General features: G+C 42.1%; 1 protein-coding gene across 1 annotated transcript; it reads left to right on the plus strand.

Annotated features, from left to right (window-relative positions):
• The first annotated feature begins 634 nt into the window (after window positions 1-634).
• Window positions 635-8,305, plus strand: LOC115102991 (NAD-dependent protein deacylase sirtuin-5, mitochondrial-like). Its single transcript, XM_029623510.2, has 9 exons — window positions 635-742; window positions 1,418-1,530; window positions 2,214-2,347; window positions 4,759-4,984; window positions 5,353-5,440; window positions 5,554-5,607; window positions 5,840-5,963; window positions 6,165-6,280; window positions 6,752-8,305. The coding sequence occupies exons 2-9, from the start codon at window positions 1,431-1,433 to the stop codon at window positions 6,822-6,824; spliced, it is 915 nt and encodes a 304-aa protein (XP_029479370.1). The 5' UTR covers window positions 635-742; window positions 1,418-1,430; the 3' UTR covers window positions 6,825-8,305.
• The last annotated feature ends 18,976 nt before the right edge of the window (window positions 8,306-27,281 follow it).

Below are 27,281 nucleotides of genomic sequence, written 5' to 3' on the forward strand. Positions count from 1 at the left end.
GTTTACAATAGGCTAGTAAGGTTAGGTGCAGTGCTTTATACGCTACAATGCATCGAACACTGAAAATCAATGGCCAAACGTGAGAAGCAACCTACCTGTGCGCAGGTTGAAGGAGACTCTGGCTTCGGCGAGGTACGGGGTATCGCTCTTGGACCGGACTCTCCTGATCGGCCGGCGGTCTATATGGTCCTCTGGAGAAGCCGCCATCAATTTGAGCAGCGTCCAGTGACGACTGGGGGGTTGGGACAGACAGAGAGCCACCACCGCTCAAGAGGAGGTACTGATGGGGAGGAAAAAAACTGAACGGGTAGAGACCGGAGAGGGAGATGTGACTTTTGAAGCGAGGTGGAGCCGCCACTACAAAGCTCCTTAACCCAACAGCAGACAGAGGGGAATGAGAATGGAATAAAGGGAAACAATTATGAATAATCAAGTAAATGGCCTACATTTTCAAAATAGCCTATCCAATGCGGATTTATGGAGTTAAATTATCAATATAAGCTCCTGTATGGATGTTGATCAGCAAGTGGAAATCTTGTATCAGGTCAGGGGATATTTTTTTAAACGTACACCACCAGAGGGCACTATTAACTTAACTAGCCTACAACTTTCCCCTCCACAGTGGATTTTGGAGCGGAATCTTCAATGCTTTGCGACAGCAAGGGAGTCTTTACGGTTTTTCAAATTAATTACATTAAGAAAAGTAAACAAACTCTGCCTCGCCATCTGGTAACTCTGCTGGGTATGTATGGACGTGTTATGCATGAACTCGAGTTATTCTGAAAAAGGCAATTCCATGTAGTGATCGTTGTACACCTTATTTGCCTGCATGTAACATTTTTACTTTTGGTATTTAGCTACTTTCAGTATTCAAGATGGCTCTTCTTTATACCCCTGTTTTCAAAGTTTTAGAAATGTAGGCTATAGTATCGTTGACGAAATTATATTTATTCCTTTAATATTCTGTTAGTTTTTATAAAACACGATTTGATTTACGAGCCACAGCTGATTTGAGTTTGCTCACTGACAATCAAAACTTTTAACACTACTTGTGTAGACTGCTGGTTTGGACACGTTTTTGCCTAAATACCCTTTAGAATGCGTAATCTTATGCCCACGCAAAACGTGTTAAAATTCAAGGCTGTCATGCACAACGCGATGTAAAATGTAACAAGTAAATATGTATATCGCAGCCAGTTGACATTGATCAGGCGCTGGTGACAATTCTCATTCCCACATTCAAACAAGTAAATGACACGATGAGGATACATGTATAAATGACCGTGGCATTAAAAGTGTATGAATGCAAATGTATAATGATATAGTTTGTCCATCTGTGTCACCAATATTTAACTAGGACAAACTATTCCAATGCAGTCAGAAAATAATTATCCTAACTTTCTGTCTTCTCTTACAGAGCTGTAGTGACAATGATTCTTCGAAATCTAGTTTCAATTGGACTTGGTCCTCGCGTGTCTTCTCCAGTGACACGTCGGCCTTTGGTAGAGATGACCAGGTCTGCCAGTTCAGGTAAAGTCCTACCACATGCATGAGCTGAATTCATAAGTCTCCATACATTGGCTTTACATTCTAGTGTACATTGTAATAGGCCTAGGCTACTGCTGAGTGAACAGTCTAATGCAGGGAAGGGCAAATCCTCGGATCAACCCCCCCCCCAAAAAATAAAATAATAAATAAACAAATTGGGATGGGCATCTGCAGTTTTTCTATTGTTATGTCAGTCACTCCATTACCCCATGTCAGCTAAACATCTTTAGATTGCTAAATTATTCGAGCCAGCTATCTAAACTTGTTGGAATTGTGGTCGAATTACCGACCAGGGGGCCCCAATTTATTTTGTTAGTCACTCTCACTCGGCTATCATATTCAAAACTGTACACTTTTCTCTCCGCCCCATGGGAAAATGAGTAGAATTGCATGAAATTAACTCTAAAACCCCAAACATGTCTCACCGCTGTCAAGAGGGGGGCTGAGAAAATGTTTTGTTCGCAAGTTGGGTGGGTCTCCCAACAAAATTTTACTTGGGGCCCCCAAAAGGCTAGATCTGGCTCTGACTGCATGTGTGGATACGCAGACCCCCGAGCCACTGCGGCCCCTCATGATGAGTTCAGGTTTTTGTGCCTCCCCCCATCAATGTTTCCCATCCCTGCTCTAATGGCTCTTATTAATGTATGAATGTTTATCTTCTGTAGATATGTCTGAATTCCGGAAGGTCTTCTCTAAAGCCAGGCACATAGCCATCATTACTGGGGCGGGTGTGAGTGCAGAGAGTGGAGTGCCTACCTTTAGGGGTGCTGCGGGCTACTGGAGGAAATGGCAGTCTCAGGTAATGTGAAACAGACATGCATAGACCTACAGGAATTCATTTCACAATCTGTAACATGCTCATGTACACGCAGACGTTTACATCATGCCATAAACACTCCCCTCCGTATGCATTTAGACAGTGAAGCTCGAATTTTACATTTGGCTCTATACTCCAGCAATTTGGATTTGAGATGTTTCATATGAGCCGTCAGTACAGAATGTTACCTTTTGTTCGAGGGTATTTTCATATCAGTTTTACCCTTCAGAAATGAAAGCACTTTATGTATCTAATCCCCCCCATTTGAAGAAGTCATAAGTATTTAGACAAATTCACTTATAGGGTATTAAAGTAGTCAAACATTTAGTGTTTGCGTGCTAGGAATATGGGACCAATGACTACATCAAGCTTGTTACTCTACAAATACATTGGATGCATTTGCAGTTTGTTTGGTTGTGTTTTGGATTATGTTTTGCCCAATAGAAACTGAATGGGGAATGATGACTAGAGTAATTCTTTCCAAGTGAGTAAATAAGATGTTTCTGACCAATTTAGAAAAATCATGAATTAATAGTGATGAGTGAGAAAGTTACAAAGGCTACAACAAAACATGCTTACCTTTCACAATGACCAATAGCAGGGGAAGTTAGCTTTTTTGGGGGAGGTATGATCTTTGTCTGTCTCACTCATCATCATTCACAATTCATGATTGTGGCCGTGACCCCACTCTCCTGGAGTGTCTTGGTGAGTTGGTATATGCTAAAAACACATTTCCAATTCATACATGCATTTAAAAATGTTACCATGACACATGGGTTCAAGTGTATTATTGCTTTTATGCAATGGGTTACCAGCATTAAAAAGCAAGATTATTTCCCAAACCATACATTTTTCAGCAAAACGTGGTGCTACATTCACTAACACTGGTTGTCAATTGCAATTTTAGGCGTACCCTGGTCATTAGTTCAATTCGTATTGACTGCCATGTAAAGCAAAACTACCCAAGTGTTGGTTGATAGTTCCAGAACTTTGTAGGTTGCTATGGCAAAAAAAAGCTGCATTTCATTTTACCTGTTTTCTATTGACATTTCTTTGTATAGATCCATAAAAATGATGCCAGCTGATTCATGATTTCGAGTGGCTGAGAAAAGCTGCCTGTCTGTCTCGTCCTGACTCCCGACATCTTCATTACTATGGGACAGCTGGAGATTTGTTTCAATATTGAAATTCAATGTTGCAAATGTCAAAGAGAAAGACCGCAAGGTTTCTACGAATCTCCGCTGTTGAAAACTAAATGTTAGTCTAAAAGAAATGGGAGATAATGTCTAGATGCTTTTTATAGTGGAGATCAAGTTTATAATTGCCTGGCTGGGCTGGTGAGACTGGATTGCGCAGTCAGATGGAACAGAGTAAATAGGCATTTCAACGTCATTTCTTTAGCCAGTGGTAACTTGTGGAAAAGACAACGTCTGGAATGTGGCTTTAACCAATCAGCATCCAGGATTAGACCCACCTGTTGTATAATGTCCAGTATATCATGGGCAAGATGGACTCTACGGGAATTCCAAACTACCCGTTGTATAAACGCTTGTACATGTGTGAAATAGGACAAATATAAGCACCCACCAAATTATTATTATTATTATTATTATTATTATTATTACTTACAAAAAGTGACTCCAAAATGACACGATACATTATTCACATTCACTTTCTATTGGGCAAAACATTATCCGAAACAGAACCAAAGCTGTAAATGCATCCAACAAGTTTGTAGTCACAAGCTTTATGTAGTCATTGTGACATTCTGCACTGTCGCCTTATATGAAACGTTTGATCTCAAATCCAAAATGCTGCAGTGTAGAGCCACGTTTAAAATGTTAGCTTCACTGTCCAAATACATACGGAGGGGAGTATACTCCCGTATCAATGGATTTGTCTTGACAACAACAATGCGGAGGGAGGGGGGGGGGGGGGCGTAACCACGGTTACTGTGTGCGGTTCCCAGGGAGAGCTGAGGAGCTGGAGCCAGTATCAGTTAATCTAAGTAGGACAGTCTCATCAGAGATTCACTTTGAGAGAGAGAATCAAAACAAACCTTTAACTTGTGTTTGTTCCATCCTGTGCCCCCAAGTGTTTATTTATGGGAGCTTGTTCACACTCTTAAATATGTGAAAATGTCATGTTTATTTTGTTTTTCCCTGAGATCTCTATATCTACAACTCGGCGTGCCTTGCTGTTCTCTGCTCTAACTATGACCCAGTCCTCCCACCTGCTATTTACCTAGCCACTTACTCTCATCCAGTCTGCCCTTAACAATGTAGACTATCCTATCCATCTCCACCCTGACACCCTTAGACTCTACCTCCGCATCCTGTGCACTCTGTTCCCTAACCCTCCCCACCCATGTCCCTGTCCATCTCTGTCCACAGGACATAGCCACCCCTGAGGCCTTCTTTCGGAACCCTTCCCTGGTGTGGGAGTTCTACCACTACCGACGAGAAGTGATGCTGAGTAAGGGGCCCAATGCGGCCCACCTGGCCATTGCAGAGTGTGAGGCCCGACTGAGGAAGCAGGGCCGCTCTGTGGTAGTCATCACCCAGGTCATAGATGATCTGCACCGCCAGGCCGGATCCAGACATGTCCTCAAGATCCACGGTGAGAGGGCTGGGCTGGGACAGGGCTAAGCGGGTCTTTTAGAGGGATGGAATGGGCTGGGCAGCAGGGATTGGTTCAGACAAGGCAGGCAAATATGATTTTAGAAAGAAGGCACTGTTTCAAGAGAGGCTCCATTGTTAATAAGTAAGCTCAGAAGATGTACTCAAATAATTAGCCCTTGCTCTAGTGGTGGTTTCCAAAGCTTGTTGTCAAAAGTTGAACGTAAGATAAGGATAAGATTGACTTTAGTGTCCCTGAAGGTAAATCCTACTTGGAAAATTGTTGTCATTATCAGCATGTTTTTGAGAGACTTCTCCAAAGTGTCTGGACGGTGCTCAGTTCTGTTTTTCTCCCCGGTGAATCGTCAGGAAGTCTGTTTGAGACGCGCTGTGTGAGCTGTGGACATGTGGCTGTGAACCAAGGCAGCCCAATATGCGCTGCCCTAGAGGGGAAAGGGTAAGCAGCACTACAGCTCCTCAGTACAATACAACCACCTGCTCAGGCGAATCTTCTACATTGGATGTGTGACTTGACTTTTAGAAAAATGGTTGTATTCGATTGTTCCACAGTTCTCCTGACCCAGATACCAGTGATGCCAAGATTCCCCCAGAGGAGCTGCCAAGGTAGGGGATGATTAGTATGGTTCAGTCTATTTGTTGATGTGTGTGTATATTTCTTTTTACACAAGTCTACCATAGAAAATCCAAGCCACAGTGATAAAATCTTTTCCACATGGTGGCGGTAGTGTTATTTGCTTTTAACTTGACCTCTTCTCAATCCTAAGTGACCATACACCTGTTATGTGTGATGTCATCCCTTGTGTGTGATGTCATCCGTTGGTGGTTTTATGTGCAGGTGTGAGAAGATTGACTGCCATGGTCTGCTCAGGCCCAATGTGACCTGGTTTGGGGAAACTCTGGACTCGCACGTCTTGACCAAGGTGGAGACGGTGCTGGACACCTGTGATCTGTGTCTGGTGGTGAGTTGGCCTCGTAGTCGCTGGAGAATCCTGTTGCTGCTATGTATCTCAGTCTTTATATACACACTTTTTAGTATGTAGTAAGATTTTGTCATACGCTGTAGAGACAGAGCCTGAAACTGATGTTCAGACCAATGTATAATATACACACATTTCTCCGAAATGGCTTTGCTGGTGCCTATGCTCTCTATCTGCCCGTAGGTTGGCACCTCCTCCATAGTGTACCCGGCAGCCATGTTTGCCCCCCAGGTGGCGTCCAGGGGCGTGCCAGTAGCAGAGTTCAACATTGAAACCACCTCTGAGACCACGCGCTTCACGTAAGCCACAGCCCACCGCTATTAGAAAATGATGTGTTTTTGTCGTAATACAAGTTTCTTTGGGGATTTTCAATTTCTTTTCTTGATGTGCAAAATACAAATACATTTTGTGAAGTCAAATAGTATATATATATATATATATATATATATTATTTTATTTTATTTTTATAATTTTTTTTTTTTTGTAAAACGGGATATATTTAATCAAATAGGGATTCTTCGTCAAAACGAAGCCTGTGTTTTATTCATGATTCTACTGCATCACACAGTTTGTCAGGTTTGAAATCAGTCAGCGTTATCAGCTCTTTGGTCTTAGATCTGATTGATCAGATGTTTGTCAGGGAAATTAAGAACCAAACACTTCCTTAGGGACACTGGTGAGCATTTCTCAGATTTCTCCTTTTATCCTTGCTTTGTCGTGTGTGTGTGTGTGTGTGTGTGTGGGTGGTGTGCCGTGCTTTTGCTGTACAGGTACCATTTCCAGGGCCCGTGTGGGGCCACGCTACCCCTGGCGTTGGCACGTCACGAGTCTGAAGTCGTCTGAGGGGTCAAGGGGTGGGGTCTGATGGTGTCCGAACCTCTGGGGCTCCTCCCATATCCACTCCACGGCTGTTTGATTCCATGGTGATTATTCCCTTATCCGAAAACCGTGCCTTAAGACACTTTGAAACAGGAATTCTTGGTGGAGGGAGAGCTGATGTCTGCAGCAGAGGACTGAATAGTCTTACTGGATGATACTTATTCGGTTAACTAAACTGGAACTGAGATGTTATGTGTTGTTGTCTCTTCTTGAAAGGCAGAAAAGTATATATTCAGCTGAAATAAGGAGAAGTATTTCTTGATATAGGACGGGCAAATGTTTTCTTCTCCGGAGTTTTGAGCGTGTCATTTCTTCATATACAGTATAATAATAATAATAACACATGCCATTTAGCAGATGCTTTTATCCAAAGCGACTTAGTCATGTGAGCATACATTTCTCTCTCTCTCACTGCTAATTCAGTATATTTCAGATGTACAGGCTTTGCTGGTTGCTCTGTTTTTGTGACATTATTGAGGTCAGTGCACATGCTGTACATGACACACACACACACATTATATAACATGCTGATGTAGCTTGTGAGATCAGATGATATTATTCTTTATAGAGTATAGTAATATAATCATATAGCTGAACCTTTTTCTCACTCTATGGAGGATATACTATATTAACTCCAACCCAGTACAATACCTAATCCATGTGCCTGGCCAACTGTTTCCACAACCTTGGCCAAATACACACAACCATGACCAAATGCATGCTTTGAACCTCAAGTACATAGCAACGTCACAGAGAGAGAGTCAGTTCATTGAACTGGCTATTGCTGAACCTGGACTATTGTATTCCCGTCCCTGTACAGTATTTACCATATCAATAGTCATACTGTGGTTACATGGCATGAGAATGTGTTCAAGGGATATTTCAGGATGAAGCCCTTTCTCTACTTCCCCGGAGTCAAATGAACTCGCGGATGAAAATGTCATGTCTCTGCAATACAGTGTGAAGGAAGTTACTAACTACTGTTAGCGCAATTGCTAACTTGCACTAGCACCATGACTGGAAATCTATGGTAACTGCTAGCATGCTAGTAGATACCATAGACTTCCAAGCATTGTGCTAACGCTAGTTAGCAATTGCGCTAACACTAGTTAGTAACTTCCTTCACACTGTATTGCAGAGACATGACATTTTCATCCGCGAGTTCATTTGACTCCGGGGAAGTTGATCATTACCAAAATTCCGAAGTGTCCCTTTAAAATTATCATTTGTATTACTCATTGAAATCTATTGATTTGCCTAATCACGCACAACAACTCTGTTTTTGGAAGTGTTCTATACCGAACCAAGTGTGTACTTCGATATCATGACTGTATTTGTACTTTTTTTTTACAACTACTGCTAGCTACTTTAGGTGTTTTTGCTTTTATGCAACATAATGAGATCTCATGCAACGCTTCAAAATATACTACTGTCAACACCATGAATTCATTTGCATTACTTTTGTCCTTTTTTCTCTCACACAATGGTGTCATTACTGGCAGTCTTCAAAATAGGCTTATATGTGATTGGGGGAGTTTGCATTCCCAAAGCTAACAGTAGATGCCAGTATGTAGACTGTAGATTCAATAAAACCCCTCTGAACAGACAGAGTACAACTGACTGCAGACTCTCCTGGCTATCTCTCAATTAGAATGCATGGGTAAGAGGAAATATAGATTTGTATTCTTCTGGGACAATGTTTTGCTCTGCTCAAGGTGAAGTGAACGTTAGCATTATTTCGGTAGATAGCAAAACCAGAGAGCTCATTTGGACCATCGTAATGTTGTAAAAATAAAAAGCTAATGTACGTGTGAACTACTCGCCATTTTGACCGCATAATCCTGGTCCTTGAATGACCATCTCTAAGCGTATTTTAGTTATTTATCTGGTCCTCTATGTATTCTGAAATGAGTCTCCATTTGTATTGATCTATTGAATGAGTGAGAAACCAGAGAGAGCATGAGGTGGCGGCATGGCTATGGGAGAGGATTTGCCTGCTAAGGTCCAAGCAGGACAGACCTCTCTTACAACGCACAAGGTCAAAGGTGAGAGGTCATACAAAGGGAAGGACCTCACTTAGAATGTCTTATAGAAAACATCCACAAAGATGAGGGGGGGGGGACCACGGTAAACATCCCAAAACAATACAGGCAAGTTTACTCATCAGGGGTGGGTCTGCCTGGCTCCTTACTGTTGATTTGGTTGTTGATGGCTGAGGTTAGTGCAAATTGTGTGGGAGAAGTTCCCATCCTGCTGAGTCACCATCTGTTTAAAGGTCTGAATCTGTTCTTTATAGGCCTGGTTGACGAGAAATCGAGGGGGAAGGAGAGACTGACAGGGAGGTTACCTGAGCACTGTGTGTGCATGGTTGCACCTGTGTGTTCCAGTTTGTGTGTCCCAGTGTTTGTCTATGTTCCCCAGTGTGAATGTCCAGACTTAATGACATGAGTCTCATGTTCAGGGTCCTCCAGTGTTAACGAGAGAGAGCGAGAGGAGCGGTTATTATGAATCACTGTAAGAGCTGAAGTTCCACGCAAATTATTCTAAAACACACTCCCATACGGTGCGTATTAGGATGTCAGTGGGGATTGGGAGGTTATTAATGTGTCTGCGTCTGGCTTTTCTAGTTAATTTGTCAGATTTGGAAATGGCTAAATCTGTCAGATTTACAGAAATGTTGATTATTTAGCATTACCCCCGTGAAATTAACATAATCAATCATAATGCAGCTGTAGGCCTACTGGTCTGTGGTCCCTACATGTTAATCTAAACAGGCAGGCTGTAACCTCGAACAGACCTGTGTGTGTGTGCGTGCGAGTGAGCGAGGAGTCATGCAGGGCCAGCTCATATCATGCCCACCATGCACCCAGTGCTCTCATCAAATTAGTGTCTGGCACACACACACATGCAACCGAGGGAACCAAACACACAATAAACACATACATCAGAACCCTGTTTAGAATCAGATGGTCCAAAAATACCCCATCCCATTTCCCATTCATTAAGGAATAATTCCCTCTTCTTCATTGCTTCTCTCTGCTTCATTTCTTTACCCACAATCCCTGACTGTAAATGTTCATTATCATTGATGATTATCATCATAACCTTTCTCCTACTCTTCTTACCTTTTTCTTCTTTATTTTCTACCTTCTAACACTGTGTCTAATGTCAGGAGTGAGGTGAAATCTGTTTTTCACATCATAAAATTAACTAATGAAATGGACAAAAGGATCAGATTCTTCTTGCATTGGTAGGATGATATAGTCGTTTGAAGCCTCAATTGAGCAGGCCTGCTGGAGTGTGAGTGGTGATATTGGCAGTGACTGGAGGTCATACAAGAATGCAGGAGAGTGGGATAAGCGAGGGATGAGATGGTAGATGTGTAAAGGTCCCTGTCTGACCCAGCAGCCTGCAGGTTAATAGAGCCACCATCATTGGTATCACTTCTGCAAATATCCCTGTGTCTCTTTGAATGATAAAGTAGATTGACTAGGACACAGGCTGAAGAGTGAGTGTGTGTGTGTGTGTGAGAGAGATCGAAAATAAAAGGTGAGAAACTGAGCATGTTGAATCTGGTGAAGTGACTTGGTGACATCTATTTGGAGTGTTTGAGTTTTGAAATGGTTGAAGGTGGCATTTGGGGTCAGTTGTGTGTGAGTGTATGTCTTTGCCAGGGATTGGTAAGGAGGGGGGAACATTCATGTTTCTCTTTATGCAGACTGACAGGACTGTCAGAGCTATCCACGTCAGCAAAAATATCCCATGATTATGACCCATTCAAAGAGCATAGTAGCTTAGTAAAAATAGATATGATTTGAATCACCTACAAGACAAGCTATGACTGTTTTTCAATGTTACTGTGAAGAGAGATCTGGTGCATAAAGTGAGGTGTTTTGTCCCTGCCGGCCCAGATGTTTTTCCCTGTATAGGGCTGATGCTAGGGGTTCTGGGTAGTGAGGCTGGGAGGGAGTTGTTTTTAAGACTGAGAATAGGGTTCAGGTGCAGGCTAATCTCATCTAAAGCTAGGCTAATTAGGATCAAGGCAGGTGGCCACTGTCCCCTGATTATTGATCATTGCCACAGGCCCTGGCCTGCCTCAGAGCAGGGTCTGAACTCACAGAATAAGATCAGAGCACAGGACACACACATGAAAGGAACCATTGTATATTTATTGATATAATACATGGATTGTATAGGACTTGAACAGGCTCTATTATATTATATTCTGTACATTGGAATTCTATTTGGGAATGTATTCAGTGCTACCAGGTTTTATTGAGTGCAAGAAATAGCATGTTAATTAGTTACATTATGTTTATACATTTAACTTCTTATTTTCCACATAATCTGTGCTCTTGTTTTTGTTCTTCTGGACTTCCTATGTCTATACCTAACTCTGACAGCTCCTCTTTGAGTGTTGACCCACAACCACTTGTTCATCTCATAACTTCCTGCACAATCTTCACTCGTCAAGGTTCCCAATATATATCTATATAAATAAATCCTATCTGACTCATAGGTGTTACCTCTCTTTTGACGTCAGATACCAATTTATAGTTTTTCCCTCTCTTCATTTTGTCCTCTCCCTCTGTTTCTCTCGCTCTTCCTGTTTCTGTGTCTCTCTCCGTGTGTGTGTCTGTTTGCTTGTGTGTGCATGGGTGTGTGGCCTCCCATGTTAAGGGTAAGCCCCAGCCCTGCACTCTGTATTGTAATTCAGCACAGGGCACGTGAGTCTCTGGAGAAAAGCCCTGGAGGGAAGAGACAGGGCACATGGGCACACACACACACACACACACACACACACACACACACACACACGGTGGCTGGCCTCTCCCAGATGACTTGCCGTATCAGCAGAATTAAAAGGATTCCACAGTGGGAATAGGGCTCCTGGCTATTGATCCAACCTAAACTAGAGTACACACACCCACACACAGAAATGTGTGTCTTGGAGCCTTTTCAGTCTAATGGGTTTTGATCATTAGCACTTCATTGCGCTTGAGAAGTTTACAAATAAAAAATGTTGTCACTTGCGCCGAATACAATTGATTTATTTTTAATTTTTAAATGTAACCTTTATTTAACTAGGCAAGTCAGTTAAGAACACATTCTTATTTACAATGACAGCCTACCAAAAGGCCTCCTGCGGGGCTGGGATTAAAAATAAATATAGGACACAACAAGCATCACGACAAGAGAGACAACACAACATTACTTAAAATGAGACCTAAAACACAGCATGGTAGCAATATAACAAAAACATGTACAAACATTATTGGCCACAGACAACAGCACAAAGGGCAAGAAGGTAGAGACAACAATACATCACGCAAACCAGCCACAACTGTCAGTAAGAGTGTCCATGATTGAGTCTTTGAATGAAGAGAACACTCTTTGAGAACACACCCTGGTATTAACCTGTTAAAACGTTAACCTGTTTTAAAAGTCCTCGTACCAGTCCTCACAGGTAAAGAAGTGTATATGTTATCCTCTAGCTTTGGGGTCTGGAATGCACACACTGATGTAGAATAAACCCAGTTTAATAATCCCAGTTTTCTGGTTGATACTCCAGATTGGGTTTTTGGACTGAAATCCTCAAGAAAATATCTAATCTGTGGTTTGTTAATAAGAGGAACAGAAATGACCTTGGGAAGAAAAACTGCTGCTATTTTTATCCCATCTAGTAAATTCACTCTGGAGTGCCAGAGTGTGCTTTGGGCGTTCGTAAATTCAGAGCCTTGTCAGATTGTCCTCAGAGCGTTGGCCAAGGAGTAGGGTTGATCTGATCGTTCTGACCTCAAAACAGCAGTCAAGCTAACCAGTAAAGTTGGCTAGCATGCTAGCTACTTCCAGACACATGAGCGAAAACATCACTCTGATCATTTTACTCGCCCTAGCAGAGCTGGTTAGACTGTTTTCATGTTATCTAGTGAGCTGGTGACTGTAGCTGTGCTGCTGGCAACAATTGAATTACGTTTTTTTCCCGACGTTTCCTGACATCGGTCATATTGAGTGAATGCACCCCTAAGCTCTTTAGTGACTCACTCACTGTTTACACACTGATTTCCTTCATGGTAAATAAATGAATAGATCAAATAAATAAACAAGCTGGCACACTTACTAAAAATGTATGCACTCCCTGTATGGGAAGTCACTTTATGGGTATTACAGCTAGCAGTGGGACTACTACTCCTGGGCCAATATTCATAAAGCTTTTTAGTGTAGGTGTGCATATTTGGACAGGGAAGAACTGATGCTAGATCAGATTTTTAGTGTAGGCGTGCCTATTTGGACAGGGAAGAGCTGATGCTAGATCAGCACTCCTACTCTGAGATGCTTTATGCAATGATCTGATGGTCATCCAGAAGGAGGAGTGAGCTGTGTTATGTAGTATGCAGTAACCGAGTCTGTGTACAACCCAGGAGATAGATCAGTCAGACAACCAAGCAGTTAAATCAAGTCGAAGTGTATGTTCCAACATCTACTGGAAAGCCTTCCCAGAAGACTGGAGGCTGTTAAAGCGGTAAAGTAGGGACCAACTCCATATTAATGCCCATGATTTTGGAATGAGATGTTCGACGAGCAGGTGTCCACATACATTTGGTCATGTAGTGTATCTACAGCTACCCCTTGGTCTCCCAACCAGGGGTTTAACCAAGCCCATCCATGATATTTGTCACTGACTATTACCAATGTGCTATGCTATGAGAAGGATTGTTGAGCAATATCCACTTAAAAACAAAATATATTCACTGTTGCTATCGAAGTGATTCCAAAGGGTAGTTTTAACAGAGCAAATTAAATGTGAACATACTTTATCAGTCAGAAAGTATTCATATCCCTTGACTTATTCTACATGTTGTGTTACAGCCTAAATTCAAAATGGGTTCAATATATTTGTTTCTCAGCCATCTACACACACTACACCATAATGACAAAGTTAAAACATGTTTTTAGAAACGTTTGCAAATTTATTGAAAAGGAAATACATAAATATCTTATTTTTTCACACCCTAAGTCAATACATGTTAGAATTCCCTTTGGCGCCCGATTACAGCTGTGAGTATTTCTATGTACAGTTGAAGTCGGAAGTTTACATACATTAAGTTGACTGTGCTTTTAAACAGCTTGGAAAATTCCAGAAAATTATGTCATGGCTTTAGAAGCTTCTGATAGGCTAATTGACATCATTTGAGTCAATTGGAGGTGTACCTGTGGATGTATTTCAAGGCCTACCTTTAAACTCAGTGCCTCTTTGCTTGACATCATGGAAAAATCGGGTTCACCCTTGGGAGCAATTTTCAATTGCCTGAAGGTACCACGTTCATCTGTACAGACAATAGTATGCAAGTATAAACACCATGGGACCAGGCAGCCATCATACCACTCAGGAAGGAGACTCGTTCTGTCTCCTAGAGATGAATGTACTTTGATGCAAAAAGTGCAAATGAATCCCAGAACAACAGCAAAGGATGTGGTGAAGATGCTGGAGGAAACAGGTACAAATGTCTCTATGTCCACAGTAAAACGAGCCCTGTATCGACATAACCTAAAAGGCCGCTCAGCAAGGAAGAATCCACTGCCCCAAAACCGCCATAAAAAAGCCAACTATGGTTAGCAACTGCACATGGGGACAAAGATTGTACTTTTTGGAGAAATGTCCTCTGGTCTGATGAAATAAAAATATAATGGTTTGGCCATAATGACCATCGTTATGTTTGGAGGAAAAAGGGGGAGGCTTGCAAGCCGAAGAACACCATCCCAACCGTGAAGCATGGGGTGGTAGCATCATGTTGTGGGGGTGCTTTGCTGCAGGAGGGACTGGTGCACTTCACAAAATAGATGGCATCATGAGGAAGGAAAAGTATGTGGATATGTTGAAGCAATATCTCAAGACATCAGTCAGGAAGTTAAAGCTTGGTCGCAAATGGGTCTTCCAGATGGACAATGACCTCAAGCATACTTCTAAAGTTGTGGCAAAATGGCTTAAGGACAACAAAGTCAAGGTATTGGTGTGGCCATCACAAAGCCCTGACCTCAATCCCATAGAAAATGTGTGGGCAGAACTGAAAAAGTGTGTGCGAGCAAGGAGGCCTACAAACCTGACTCAGTTACTCCAGCTCTGTCAGGAAGAATGGGCCAAAATTCTACCCAAAACGTTTGACCCAAGTTAAACAATTTAAAGGCAATGCTACCAAATACTAATTGAGTGTATGTAAACTTCTGACCCACTGGGAACGTGATGAAAGAAATGAAAGCTGAAATAAATCACTCTTTTACTATTATTCTGACATTTCACGTTCTTAAAATAATGTGGTGATCTTAACCGACCTTAAACGGAATTTTTACTAGGATTAAATGTCAGGAATTGTGAAAAACTGAGTTTAAATGTATTTGGCTAAGGTGTATGTAAACTTCCGACTTCAACTGTAAGTCTCTAAGAGCTTTGCACACCTGGATTGTGCAGTATTTGCACATTCTTTTTAAAATCGTATAAACTGGTTGTTGATCATTGCTGGACAGCCATTTTCTAGTCATAGATTTTCAAGTCGATTTAACTCAGAACTGTAACTAGGCCACTCAGGAACATTCAAGTCGTCTTGGTAAGCAACCGGTGTATTTTTGGCCTTGTATTGTAGGTTATTTTCATGCTGAAATGTAAATGTGTCTCCCAGTGTCTGTTGGAAAGGATTTTTCCTATGCTTAGCTCTTTTTGCAGTTTTACTTCAGTGCCTTATTGAAAACAGGATACATGTTTTAGAATATTTGTATTCTGTACAGAATTCCTTCTTTTCACTCTGTTATTTAGACAGAGGTGGAAAAAGTACTCAATTGTCATACTTGAGTAAAAGTAAAGATACCTTAATAGAAAAGTGAAAGTCACCCAGTAAAATACTACTTGCGTAAAAGTCTAAAAGTATCTGGTTTTAAATGTACTTAAGTACAGTGGTGGAAAAAGTACTCAATTGTCATACTTGAGTAAAAGTAAAAAGTCAAAGTAAATGCAATACACGAAATTCCTTATATTAAGCAAACCAGACGACACAGTTTCCATATTATTATTATTATTATTTGACTGCCAGAGGCACACTCCACCATTCAGACATCATTTACAAACTAAGCATTTGTGAGTCTGAAAACAGGCTACCTACGTATGGTGCTCAATCAGGGACAACGATTGACAGCTGCCTCTGATTGAGAACCATACCAGGGGCCTCCCGGGTGGCACAGTGGTTAAGGGCGCTGTACTGCAGCGCCAGCTGTGCCACCAAAGACTCTGGGATCACGCCCAGGCTCTGTCGTAACCGGCCGGGACCAGGAGCAGGAGCTCCGTGGGGCGAGTACAATTGGCCCAGCGTCGTCCGGGTTAGGGAGGGTTTGGCCGGTAGGCATGTCTCATCGCGCACCAGCGACTCCTGTGGCGGGCCGGGCACAGTGCGCGCTAACCAAGGTTGCCAGGTGCAAGGTGTTTCCTCCGACACATTGGTGCGGCTGGCTTCCGGGTTGGATACGCGCTGTGTTAAGAAGCAGTGCGGCTTGGTTGGGTTGTGTATCGGAGGACGCATGACTTTCAACCTTCATCTCTCCCGAGCCCTACGGGAGTTGTAGCGATGAGACAAGACAGTAACTACTAAAACAATTGGATACCACAAAATTGGGGAGAAAAAAGGGGTAAAAAAAAGAAGGAAAAAAAGAGAACCATACCAGGCCAAACACAGAAATCCCAAATCATAGAAAAAAAGAACCTAGACTGCCCACCCCAACTCACGCCCTGACCATACTAAAACAAAGACAAAACAAAGGAACTAAGGTCAGAATGTGACACCAACTCAACCAAAAGTTAAAGAATGGGATTAAGTCAGTGGCTCAGATGGAACTAGTCAAGCAGTAGATGCCACTCCTTTAAATGTTGATATTTGGTTGTCATAACACAATAAAACCTAGAGGTTAAACAGGGAAATTGCTCTGATCTTTTACCACCATTAATTTTGGAAACACTTCAAATAAGATCTGTGTTTCATGTAGGCATTACATTTTGATAACTGTGTAAATCTCTCTAGGACAAGGTGACTTTCGTCAATATATTCGCCTGTATTTACCCCTCATAAAAAACTACAATGCCATGATGATCTGGACAAGACTGCTGGTAAGAATCTCTGGACTAGCTATCTAATGTTAGCTAAATGTAGTAATTAATATATTGGCCACATTTCTTAAATGGACAATTGTGTGAACTGTCTTGTGCAAGTTTTAAATTGACACAATACCTGCAGGGATTTGCGTGATGTCTACTTTGAAACAAATTATTTGACCTTTATTTAACTAGGCAGGTCAGTTAAGAACAAATTCTTATTTTCAATGACAGCCCAGGGTTAACTGCCTGTTCAGGGGCAGAACAACAGATTTGTACTTTGTCAGCTCAGGGGTTTGAACTTGCAACCTTCCGGTTACTAGTCCAACGCTCTAACCACTAGGCTACCCTGCCGCCTCTACACTCTAACCACTAGGCTACGCTGCCTCCTCTACGCTCTAACCACTAGGCTACCCTGCCGCCCCATTATCATTTTTGAAATTAAAAGAATAAATAGAGCCAAATATATTGATAAATCACCTTGTCCGAGAGAGATATACACGGTTATCAAAACGTCTCGCCAGGGTAAACCTACACGAAACACAGGCCTTATTTTAAGTGTTTCTAAAATCCCCTATTGGTAAAATGATTGGAACCATTTCCCTGTTTGACGGCTAGGTATTATGACACCTCCACTGTGGGGCTCTATACAGTAAATAGCCTAAAGCTTATCTAACATTCAACCTTAAAATGAGTGACACATCCATGGCCACATTTTGAGTTTAGTCTAACTATAAATGTATTCTTATGTAATCATATAAAGAGTGCATGTTCAAGAAAGTAGCTCGCATAGGTTGTCGCAGGTCTGTGGAGATCTTCGCATTTGCTGTAATAATCTGTGCAGAATCTGAAATGGCAATCCAGGTCATTTGGCTCTGCTATTAGATGAAGCACAGCGTTGACACATGAATCTGTTGAGTAAATAAATAAAGTATCTGACATTTGATTTCCCATTTGAACTGTGTGTATTTTGTATATATTTTGTTAGGTTTGCTGGGCTTTTAAATGAATGATAGCGCAGTGTTAGACATTTGGGTGATTAACTAAACCAAAAATCTGACTTTGTTTTTCCACTAGCATTTGGTTGTGATTTTAGATGGTTTAGACTAGAACAATGTGATAATATTCAACTAACTTTTTGTCTCTTTTTGAGTGGGTGAATATAGGTTGTGATCTCATTGATCAACATCTTTAACCAAATATTACTCAATTATCCACGTTGAAATGACTCGGTGTGCCCAGTGGGTAATGACAGTACGAAATTGGCACCATCTCATATAACTGACTACAGAGCATTTTCTGAACGCTCTGCACAGACACCGTTCAAATGCCTACTGACTCATTACACCTTCAGCTTTAAGGTACAAGGTGATCTCGAGAAAGTGCTGTTCCAATTCTACGAAATCATTTTGTATTTTTTATGTTAAGAACCCTCTAAATCCATCTGAGAACATCACAGTGAGATGAGACTACATTTACTGCAACCGCTAGTCTCCAGTTTCATGTGACATATTGTAAACAGAACTGCAAGGTTCACAGCCAGGGGAGTTCGATCATTTGGGTCGATAGACCAGAAAATGTGACGTGTCACTCCCTATGCAAATGAGGTGTCAGATTTCACAGACTGCATCTCAGATTAGAGGGAAGAATGGCATGCAAAGCGGTACAACCAGAGCTGTCACGGACTGCGCAGCAATTTACGTTGCGCCGCTCAAGGAGTGCTCTGTACACAAACAAATTGGACGGAACCGGTCCAGAACCGCTTAAAATCCCCTAAATAGAGGACTTGAATGTTTTTAAGAATTGATGGTTGTTCTCATTCTGGCTCGATTAAGATAATGTTCTCTTCAGCTCAGGTATACAGTATATTGAAGCAACATTTGCCTTACTAAAAATAGCCTTTACTGTATTGTATATTAAATCGCAATTAAGTTATGTGAACTGTAACACACTTCCAATGGTACTTGAAGTGTTTATCACTGTTTCGTGTTATCATAGATACTGTTCAGCAGTCACTCACCGTTAATTAGTTTAATGACAGGATATACATTTCAGACAAATGTTTAGAGCATTTGAAATGCAAATTAACAAAGGTCTGGAGACACATTTTGACTGACATTTTCGTTTTGTATTTACACCTTTACATTTCTCGGTTGTGTTATGGGTGAGGCTAATATGCTGGAAATGTAATCTTCTATAATACAGTAGCCTAGGCTCCTGGTTATTTTAATAACATGTCTCTGATATAATGACAGTTCGGTTTTAATCTTGGGGTTTGGCTTTTAGAGCCCTTTGTCACACATGGCTGAATCGTGTTGCTTTTCCTCTGCCTTTGTGAAACATTGTGCTCTCTCTGTGTTCCTATTGGCCATTCACGTACTAGTATGACAGAACCAAAACAAAAGTAGTTTTACTCACCACCTTCTAACAGCGGCTGCCATCAGCTGATTTGCACTATGCTTCAGGCCCTCTCTCTCTCTCTCTCTCTCTCTCTCTCTCTCAAGCATGGATTTTCTGTTTCATTAGGATGGTGCTGACACAAACTGTCTCAGATTACACCAGAGCTGTGTTTCAAATGGCATCCTATAGCCTATAGTGCATTACTTTCAACCAGAGCCATTTGGCCCCTAGTCAAAGGTACTAGGTAGGGAATAGGTTGCTATTTTGGACATAACCCAGCTCTGCTTCTATCCGGACACCTATGGGACCTGCATGCAACTCTAGAATCACTGATGATCACTTGATGACAGATAGTATAAACACAGATTTAGCCTAGGATAAAATGTACAGTGCATTCGAAAAGTATTCAGACCCGTTGACCTTTTCCACATTTTGTCACGTTACATCCTTATTCTAAAATCAATTCAATTGTTTTTTTCCCCCTCATTAATCTACACACAATACGCCATAATGAAAAAGCTAATTTATAGAAAAAAATAACCCGGAAATATTACATTTACATAACAACTTTTACTCAGTACTTTGTTGAAGCACCTTTTGGCAGCGATTACATCCTCGAGTCTTCTTGGGGATGACGCTAGATGCTTCGCTCTGTATTTGGGGGGTTTCGCCCATTCTTCTCTGCAGGTCCTCTCAAGCTCTGTCAAGTTGGATAGGGAGCATCGCTGCACAGATATTTTCAGGTCTCTCAAGAGCTGTTCGATCAGGTTCAAGTCCGGGCTAGGTTTTGGCTAGGCCACTCAAAGACATTCAGAGTCTTGTCCAGAAGCCACTACTGCGTTCTCTTGGCTGTGTGCTTAGGGTCATTGTCCTATTGGAAGGTGGACCTTCGCCCCAGTCTGAGGTTCTGAGCTCTCTGCAGACGGTTTTCATCAAGGATCTCTCTGTACTTTGCTCCATTCATCTTTCCCTCAATCCTGACCAGTCTCCCAGTTCCTGCCGCTGATAAACATCCTCACATGGTGCTGCCACCACCATGCTTCACCGTGGGGAAGGTGCCAGGTTTCCTCCAGGCACTTGGCATTCAGGCCAAAGAGTTCAATCTTGATTTCATCAGACCAGAGAAACTATCTTCTCATGATTTGAGAGTGGGCTGTGCCTTTTACTGAGGAGTGTCTTCCGTCTGGCCATTCTACCATAAAGGCCTGATTGGTGGAGTGCTACAGAGATGGTTGTCCTTCTGGACGGTTCTCCCATCTCCACAGAGGAACTCTGTAGCTTTTTCAGAGTGACCATCGGGCTCTTGGTCACCTCCCAGACAAGGCCCTCTCCCCTGATTTATCAGTTTGGCCGGGTGGCCAGCTCTAGGAAGAGTCTTGGTGGTCCCAAACTTCTTCCATTTAAGAATGATGGAAGCCACTGTGTTCTTAAGGACCTTCAATGCTCAAAAAATGTTTTGGCGCCCTTCCCCAGATCTGTGCCTTCGAAAACAATCCTGTCCCAGAGCTCTATGGACAATTCCATTGACCTCATGGCTTGGTTTTTGCTCTGACATACACTGCCAACTGTGGGATCTTATATAGACAGGTGTATGCCTTTCCAAATCATGTCCAACCAATTGAATTGACCACAGGTGGACTCCATTAAAGTTGTAAACACATCTCAAGGATCATCAGTGGAAACAGGATGCACTTGAGCTCAATATCGAGTCTCATAGTAACAGGTCTGAATACTTATGTAAATATTTCTGTTTTTTATTTGAGATACATTTCTAAAAACCTGTTTTTGCTTTGTTATTAGGGTGTATTGTGTGTAGATTAATGAGGAAAAACAGTTATTTCATACATTTTAGAATAAGTAACGAATGAGGAAAAAGTCAAGGGGTCGTAATACTTTCCGAACGCAAGATTCTGGCCATAGCATTTTGCTTGTTTTTTTATTCCCACCTTTGTGTGAGCCAACCGTAGTGCGGGGGATGTTTTTAGTGTCAGCTTGAGGGACTGTGACAGGCAGCTCAGACAACCAGTCTGTCAAAAAGGTTCTCAGAAGGAGTTTCTCATGTATGTCTCTATCCACTTGCCAATCTCAAATGCTAAACTGACACCAGAAGCAACCAGGTAAATCGTCTGGTAAACACATTCGATTTTTTTTCTGACATGTTTTTTTTTTTCCGGAGACTTCTCTCCCAGTTAGAAACCATTTTTACATCCATCTACGGAACACATTGGATTGTTATACAGAGTCTTAGATTTGTAATCAGCAGCACACGCTCCTGGAACCATAAAGGAATGTTATGCTTGTCCCTGATATCGGACAGTTTGCCATAGTTTGTGACACATACTGTAAAGGAAACCTAAAGTATCAGATCGTAGTGAACAAAGATCTGTATTAAAGATATTGCATGAAAGCCAGGAAAGCCATTGATGCAATATTCATCAACTGTATACCAGAGACATCAACAGCAGATTCATCAGATACTGCTAGCTTGACTCTGTCTGTCTCTCTGTTTTTTTGCTAAACACTGAGGAGACTGTTTGCCTGGGTGAAATAGTGTTCTGCTTCACGTAGGTGTGCCTATGGTAGAGGAGAGGAGAGAAAGACAGACATGAGTGGTAGGAGAGAAAGAGAGGAAGTGAGGAGTCGTCAGTTTGAGGGAGGATAATTGGAGAGAGCGCTGTGTTCTTGGCCCACTTCCCCGGTGGAGAGACAAGTCCAACAGTTGGACAGGTGGTGTGGGGATGGTGTTGTCGACCGGCAGGACTGACGAGCTGAGACTCTGCCCGGTGGACATGTGGCTTCGCCCGCTCCTCATCTGGGACAGGAAGAGACTGTGTGTGTGTGGCTGTCATTTTGCCTCTGACAGATGACTAATCTTCTCTTGGTAATGACTGAGGAGGAGCTACCTTCTAAATGCCAAGCGGCTGAATAGGAAGAGGAGATGGAGAGAGAGAAGGAAAGAGAGGAGAGAGTGAGAGCGGAAGCGAGAGTGAGAGAGAGAGAGAGACAGGCAGGCAGGGTGGCTGCAACGCTACCAAGCATTGCAAAGATGACACGTGTTTCTGATTCCTCTAACTGTGTCTGATTTAGACTGATGTTATCTAGATCTCCTGTTTAAAACATGAGCTTTCATGTTTAATTGCTTTTGACCATGTAATACAATACACACATACAAGGGTGCAATAGCAGAGGGGGCTGCTATAAGGAAATGATTCTCTTCAATCAGCTAGCTTTGTGCAGTAACCGGATGTGGTGTTTATATCATACTGTATCTACACACTCGCTTAGCGATACATAATATGTACAGTGGGGAGAACAAGTATTTGATACACTGCCGATTTTGCAGGTTTTCCTTCTTACAAAGCATGTAGAGGTCTGTAATTTTTTTGTCATAGGTACACTTCAACTGTGAGAGACGGAATCTAAAACAAAAATCCAGAAAATCACATTGTATGGTTTTTAAGTAATTAATTTGCATTTTATTGCATGACATACGTATTTGATACATCAGAAAAGCAGAACTTAATATTTAGTACAGAAACCTTTGTTTGCAATTACAGAGATCATAAATTTCCCATAGTTCTTGACCAGGTTTGCACAAACTGCAGCAGGGATTTTGGCCCACTCCTCCATACAGAACTTCTCCAGATCCTTCAGGTTTCGGGGCTATCGCTGGGCAATACTTACTTTCAGCTCCCTCCAAATATTTTCTATTGGGTTCAGGTCTGGAGACTGGCTAGGCCACTCCAGGACCTTAAGATGCTTCTTACGGAGCCACTCCTTCGTTGCCCTTCGTTGCCCTTCGTTGCCCCTGGCTGTGTGTTTCGGGTTGTTGTCATGCTGGAAGACCCAGCCACGACCCATCTTCAATGCTCTTACTGAGGGAAGGAGGTTGTTGGCCAAGATCTTGCGATACATGGCCCCATCCATCCTCCCCTCAATATGGTGCAGTTGTTATGTCCCCTTTGCAGAAAAGCATCCCTAAAGAATGATGTTTCCACCTCCATGCTTCATGGTTGGGATGGTGTTCTTGGGGTTGTACTCATCATTCTTCTTCCTCCAAACACGGTGAGTGAAGTTTAGACCAAAAGCTCTATTTTTGTCTCATCAGGCCACATGACCTTCTCCCATTCCTCCTCTGGATCATCCAGATGGTCAATGGCAAAGTTCAGATGGGCCTGGACATGCGCTGGCTTGAGCAGGGGGACCTTGCATGCGCTGCAGGATTTTAATCCATGACGGCATAGTGTGTTACTCATGGTTTTCTTTGAGACTGTGGTCCCAGCTCTCTTCAGGTCATTGACCAGGTCCTGCCGTGTATTTCTTGGCTGATCCCTCACCTTCCTCATGATAATTGATGCCTCACGAGGTGAGATCTTGCATGGAGCCCCAGGCCGAGGGTGATTGACCGTCATCTTGAACTTCTTCCATTTTCTAATAATTGCGCCAACAGTTGGTGCCTTCTCACCAAGCTGCTTGCCTATTGTCCTGTAGCCCATCCCAGCCTTGTGTAGGTCTACAATTTTATCCCTGATGTCCTTACACAGCTCTCTGGTCTTGGCCATTGTGGAGAGGTTGGAGTCTGGTTGATTGAGTGTGTGGACAGGTGTCTTTTATACAGGTAACGAGTTCAAACAGGTGCAGTTAATACAGGTAATGAGTGGAGAACAGGAGGGGTTCTTAAAGAAAAACTAACAGGTCTGTGAGAGCCGGAATTCTTACTGGTTGGTAGGTGATCAAATACTTATGTCATGCAATAAAATACTAATTATTTACTTAAAAACCATACAATGTGATTTTCTGGATTTTTGTTTTAGATTCCGTCTCTCACAGTTGAAGTGTACCTATGATCAAAATTACAGACCTCTACATACTTTGTAAGTAGGAAAACCTGCAAAATCGGCAGTGTATCAAATACTTGTTCTCCCACTTTATGTTCACAACCGTGTCCAATATGGGAGTTTTTCATGTGGATTCACATTCTACAGTATCTTATGGTTTCTCTGTGTGTTCAATGTGTATGTTCAATGTCTACAAAACATTGTAGTGTACTAGAGAGGGAAGAGGGGGAACTGTGAGCTCTGCAATATTGAGTATTCTTTGTTCAAGAGAGGAGAGAGACAGAGAGGGAGAATGACAAAGCTATATTTTGGATCCACCATCCTCTCATGCCTCTGAACGCTTGGCTGTTTGCTATTTGCTCCACTTGTGGTCTGGAAACAGGTCAGGATGTTCAGTCTGACATCACAACTTTACTTTAAACTTTAAAGATGACATAGCCTTGAAAGAAAATGCTTTCTCTCTCTCTCTCCCTCCCTCCCTCCCTCTTTCTTTCAAACAAACACACAGGCCTTCAGATACGCACGTACACACACACACACACACACACACACACACACACACACACACACACACACACAATAGTTCACACAATGATTCACACATCCGATATTATTCCTGGTATCTTCCAAACAACTCTCTTCACCTGGCAGAGGTGATTTGACTGTCTATTTAAAAAGACACCGGTGGTCTCCTCCCTTGTGCATTGCTATTTTGTACAGCTGCTCACAGATGTGTGAACATGTCACTGTTCCTCTAATTGGGCAATGCACACAGTCTATAAATGGATACCATGTTATACTGCAATACAACCATTATACAGCAATTATTTTATTCATAGGCCTGTAGCTGATACATGTTATACACAGACTCTAATTGTGTTCTGGGCCTCCAAAGGCCATACTCGTTGTAATTTGTATACATAAATCTCAGTAAGCTGCTTAAGTTTAAGCAAATTCAACTACAGTGTGGACTGTAGTGCGACCTTTCTATGGGGGACCAAATCTGCCGTAATTAGAAATATATGAATAAATGCACACACAAATGGATAAACGCACACGTAAAAAGCTAAATAAATCGATGGACGAATGTACATTTAAAAAGAGAAATCATTATTTAAATAATAAATCCCACTTGCTTTCTTTAAGTTGATTCATTTATATTATTTCTTCATTTATTTATTTATGTATTTCAATAAGATAATGTGGGTGGTAAATCTAACACGCCACGTAGTATACACTACATTAACAAATGTATGTGGACACTTGCTTGTCCAACATCTCATTCCAAAATCATGGGCATTAATATGGAGTTGTTGTTTAAAAAAAAAAAATTTACCCCTTTTTCGTGGTATGCAATTATTGTAGTAGCTACTATCTTGTCTCATCGCTACAACTCCCGTACGGGCTCGGGAGAGACGAAGGTTGAATGTCATGCGTCCTCCGATACACAACCCAACCAGCCGTACTGCTTCTTAACACAGCGCGCATCCAACCCAACCAGCCGCACCAATGTGTCGGAGGCTACACCTTGCACCCGGCAACCTTGGTTAGCGCGCACTGCGCCCGGCCCGCTACAGGAGTCGCTGGTGCGCGATGAGACAAGGACATCCCTACCGACCAAGCCCTCCCTAACCCGGACGACGCTAGGCCAATTGTGCGTCGCCCCACGGACCTCCCGGTCGCGGCCGGTTACGACAGAGCCTGGGCGCGAACCCAGGGACTCTGATGGCACAGCTGGCGCTGCAGTACAGCGCCCTTAACCACTGCCTTAACCACCCGGGAGGCCCTAAAAACTTTATTTAACTAGGCAAGTCAGTTAAGAACAATTTGTACCTTGTCAGCTCGGGGATTTTAACTTGCAACCTTGCAACGCTCTAACCACCTAGGCTACCCTGCCGCCCCGTTTTCGTTTTTGAAATTAAAATAATAAATAGAGCCAAATATATTGATAAATCACCTTGTCCGAGAGAGATTTACATGATTATCAAATCGTCATGCCAGGCTAAGCCTACACAAAACACAGGCCTTATTTTAAGTGTTTCTAAAATTCCCTATGGGAAAAATGAATGGTGGAAAAATGATTTGAACCAATTCCCTGTTTGACGGCTAGGTATTATGACACCTCCACTGTGGGGCTCTATACAGTAAATAGCCTAAAGCTTATCTAACATTCAACCTTAAAATAGTTAATAAACTAAACTGCAATAATCATAAACCATTATTAGATAGCTAGCTACGATAGAAAAATATCTGTCGGATGGAAAGGAAGCAGGACCATGGCATGTGTCAGAAGCAATATATGTTGGCTAGCTCCTGTTAGCTAAAGTAGATCACCTTTAAGCAAACAGAGTAGATACTTAAATAATAGGGTTGTCATTTAGCTAGCTTGGCTAATTCTCGACATCATCGATCTTTGAAGCAGCGTGTTTGCAACAATCACATGCATCTAAGCTAATAGCTAGCTAACTACAGTCGAATAAGGAGGAGAATGATGTCATTATGGAATAAGTCACCTATGTGAAGCTAGTCACAATATGGATTAGCCACAATAGTGGAATTTGCATTTTTGCCTCAGCAATTGTTAGTGAGATGTGACGTGGTGCCATAATACAGCATAATAGCTTAGCTGGCTATAAATTCACGTATGCCATGTCATTTGTCATAGTCCTTATCAACAAATGGCATGCATACTTTTAATCAGCTCTGTTGTTGTCCTTTGTGGACTTGAGTGTGATACATGAACTGATACATGAACGCTAAATACAGCAGTGGTGGTCGGTGCCATTTAATTAAGATGAGGGAAGCCGAAAATAAATGATGAGCATGGCCTTAGTTCTATTACAGCATATTGGATGACTGCCATTCATATTCCATTCACCCAGCTCAATGTAACATCAATAGGTTTAGGCTACTACAAGAAACCCATCATGAGGTTGCTTCAACCTAGCCTTTGAATGAAAGTTTACAACGTAGGCGCACAGGTCGAAGAAATGACTGACATTGACACATTCAATAACGCCTTGCACACTCTTGCCTGCATCTAGCTGATCA

Source organism: Oncorhynchus nerka, linkage group LG20 (assembly GCF_034236695.1).
Source record: "Oncorhynchus nerka isolate Pitt River linkage group LG20, Oner_Uvic_2.0, whole genome shotgun sequence".
Classification (NCBI taxonomy): domain Eukaryota; kingdom Metazoa; phylum Chordata; class Actinopteri; order Salmoniformes; family Salmonidae; genus Oncorhynchus; species Oncorhynchus nerka.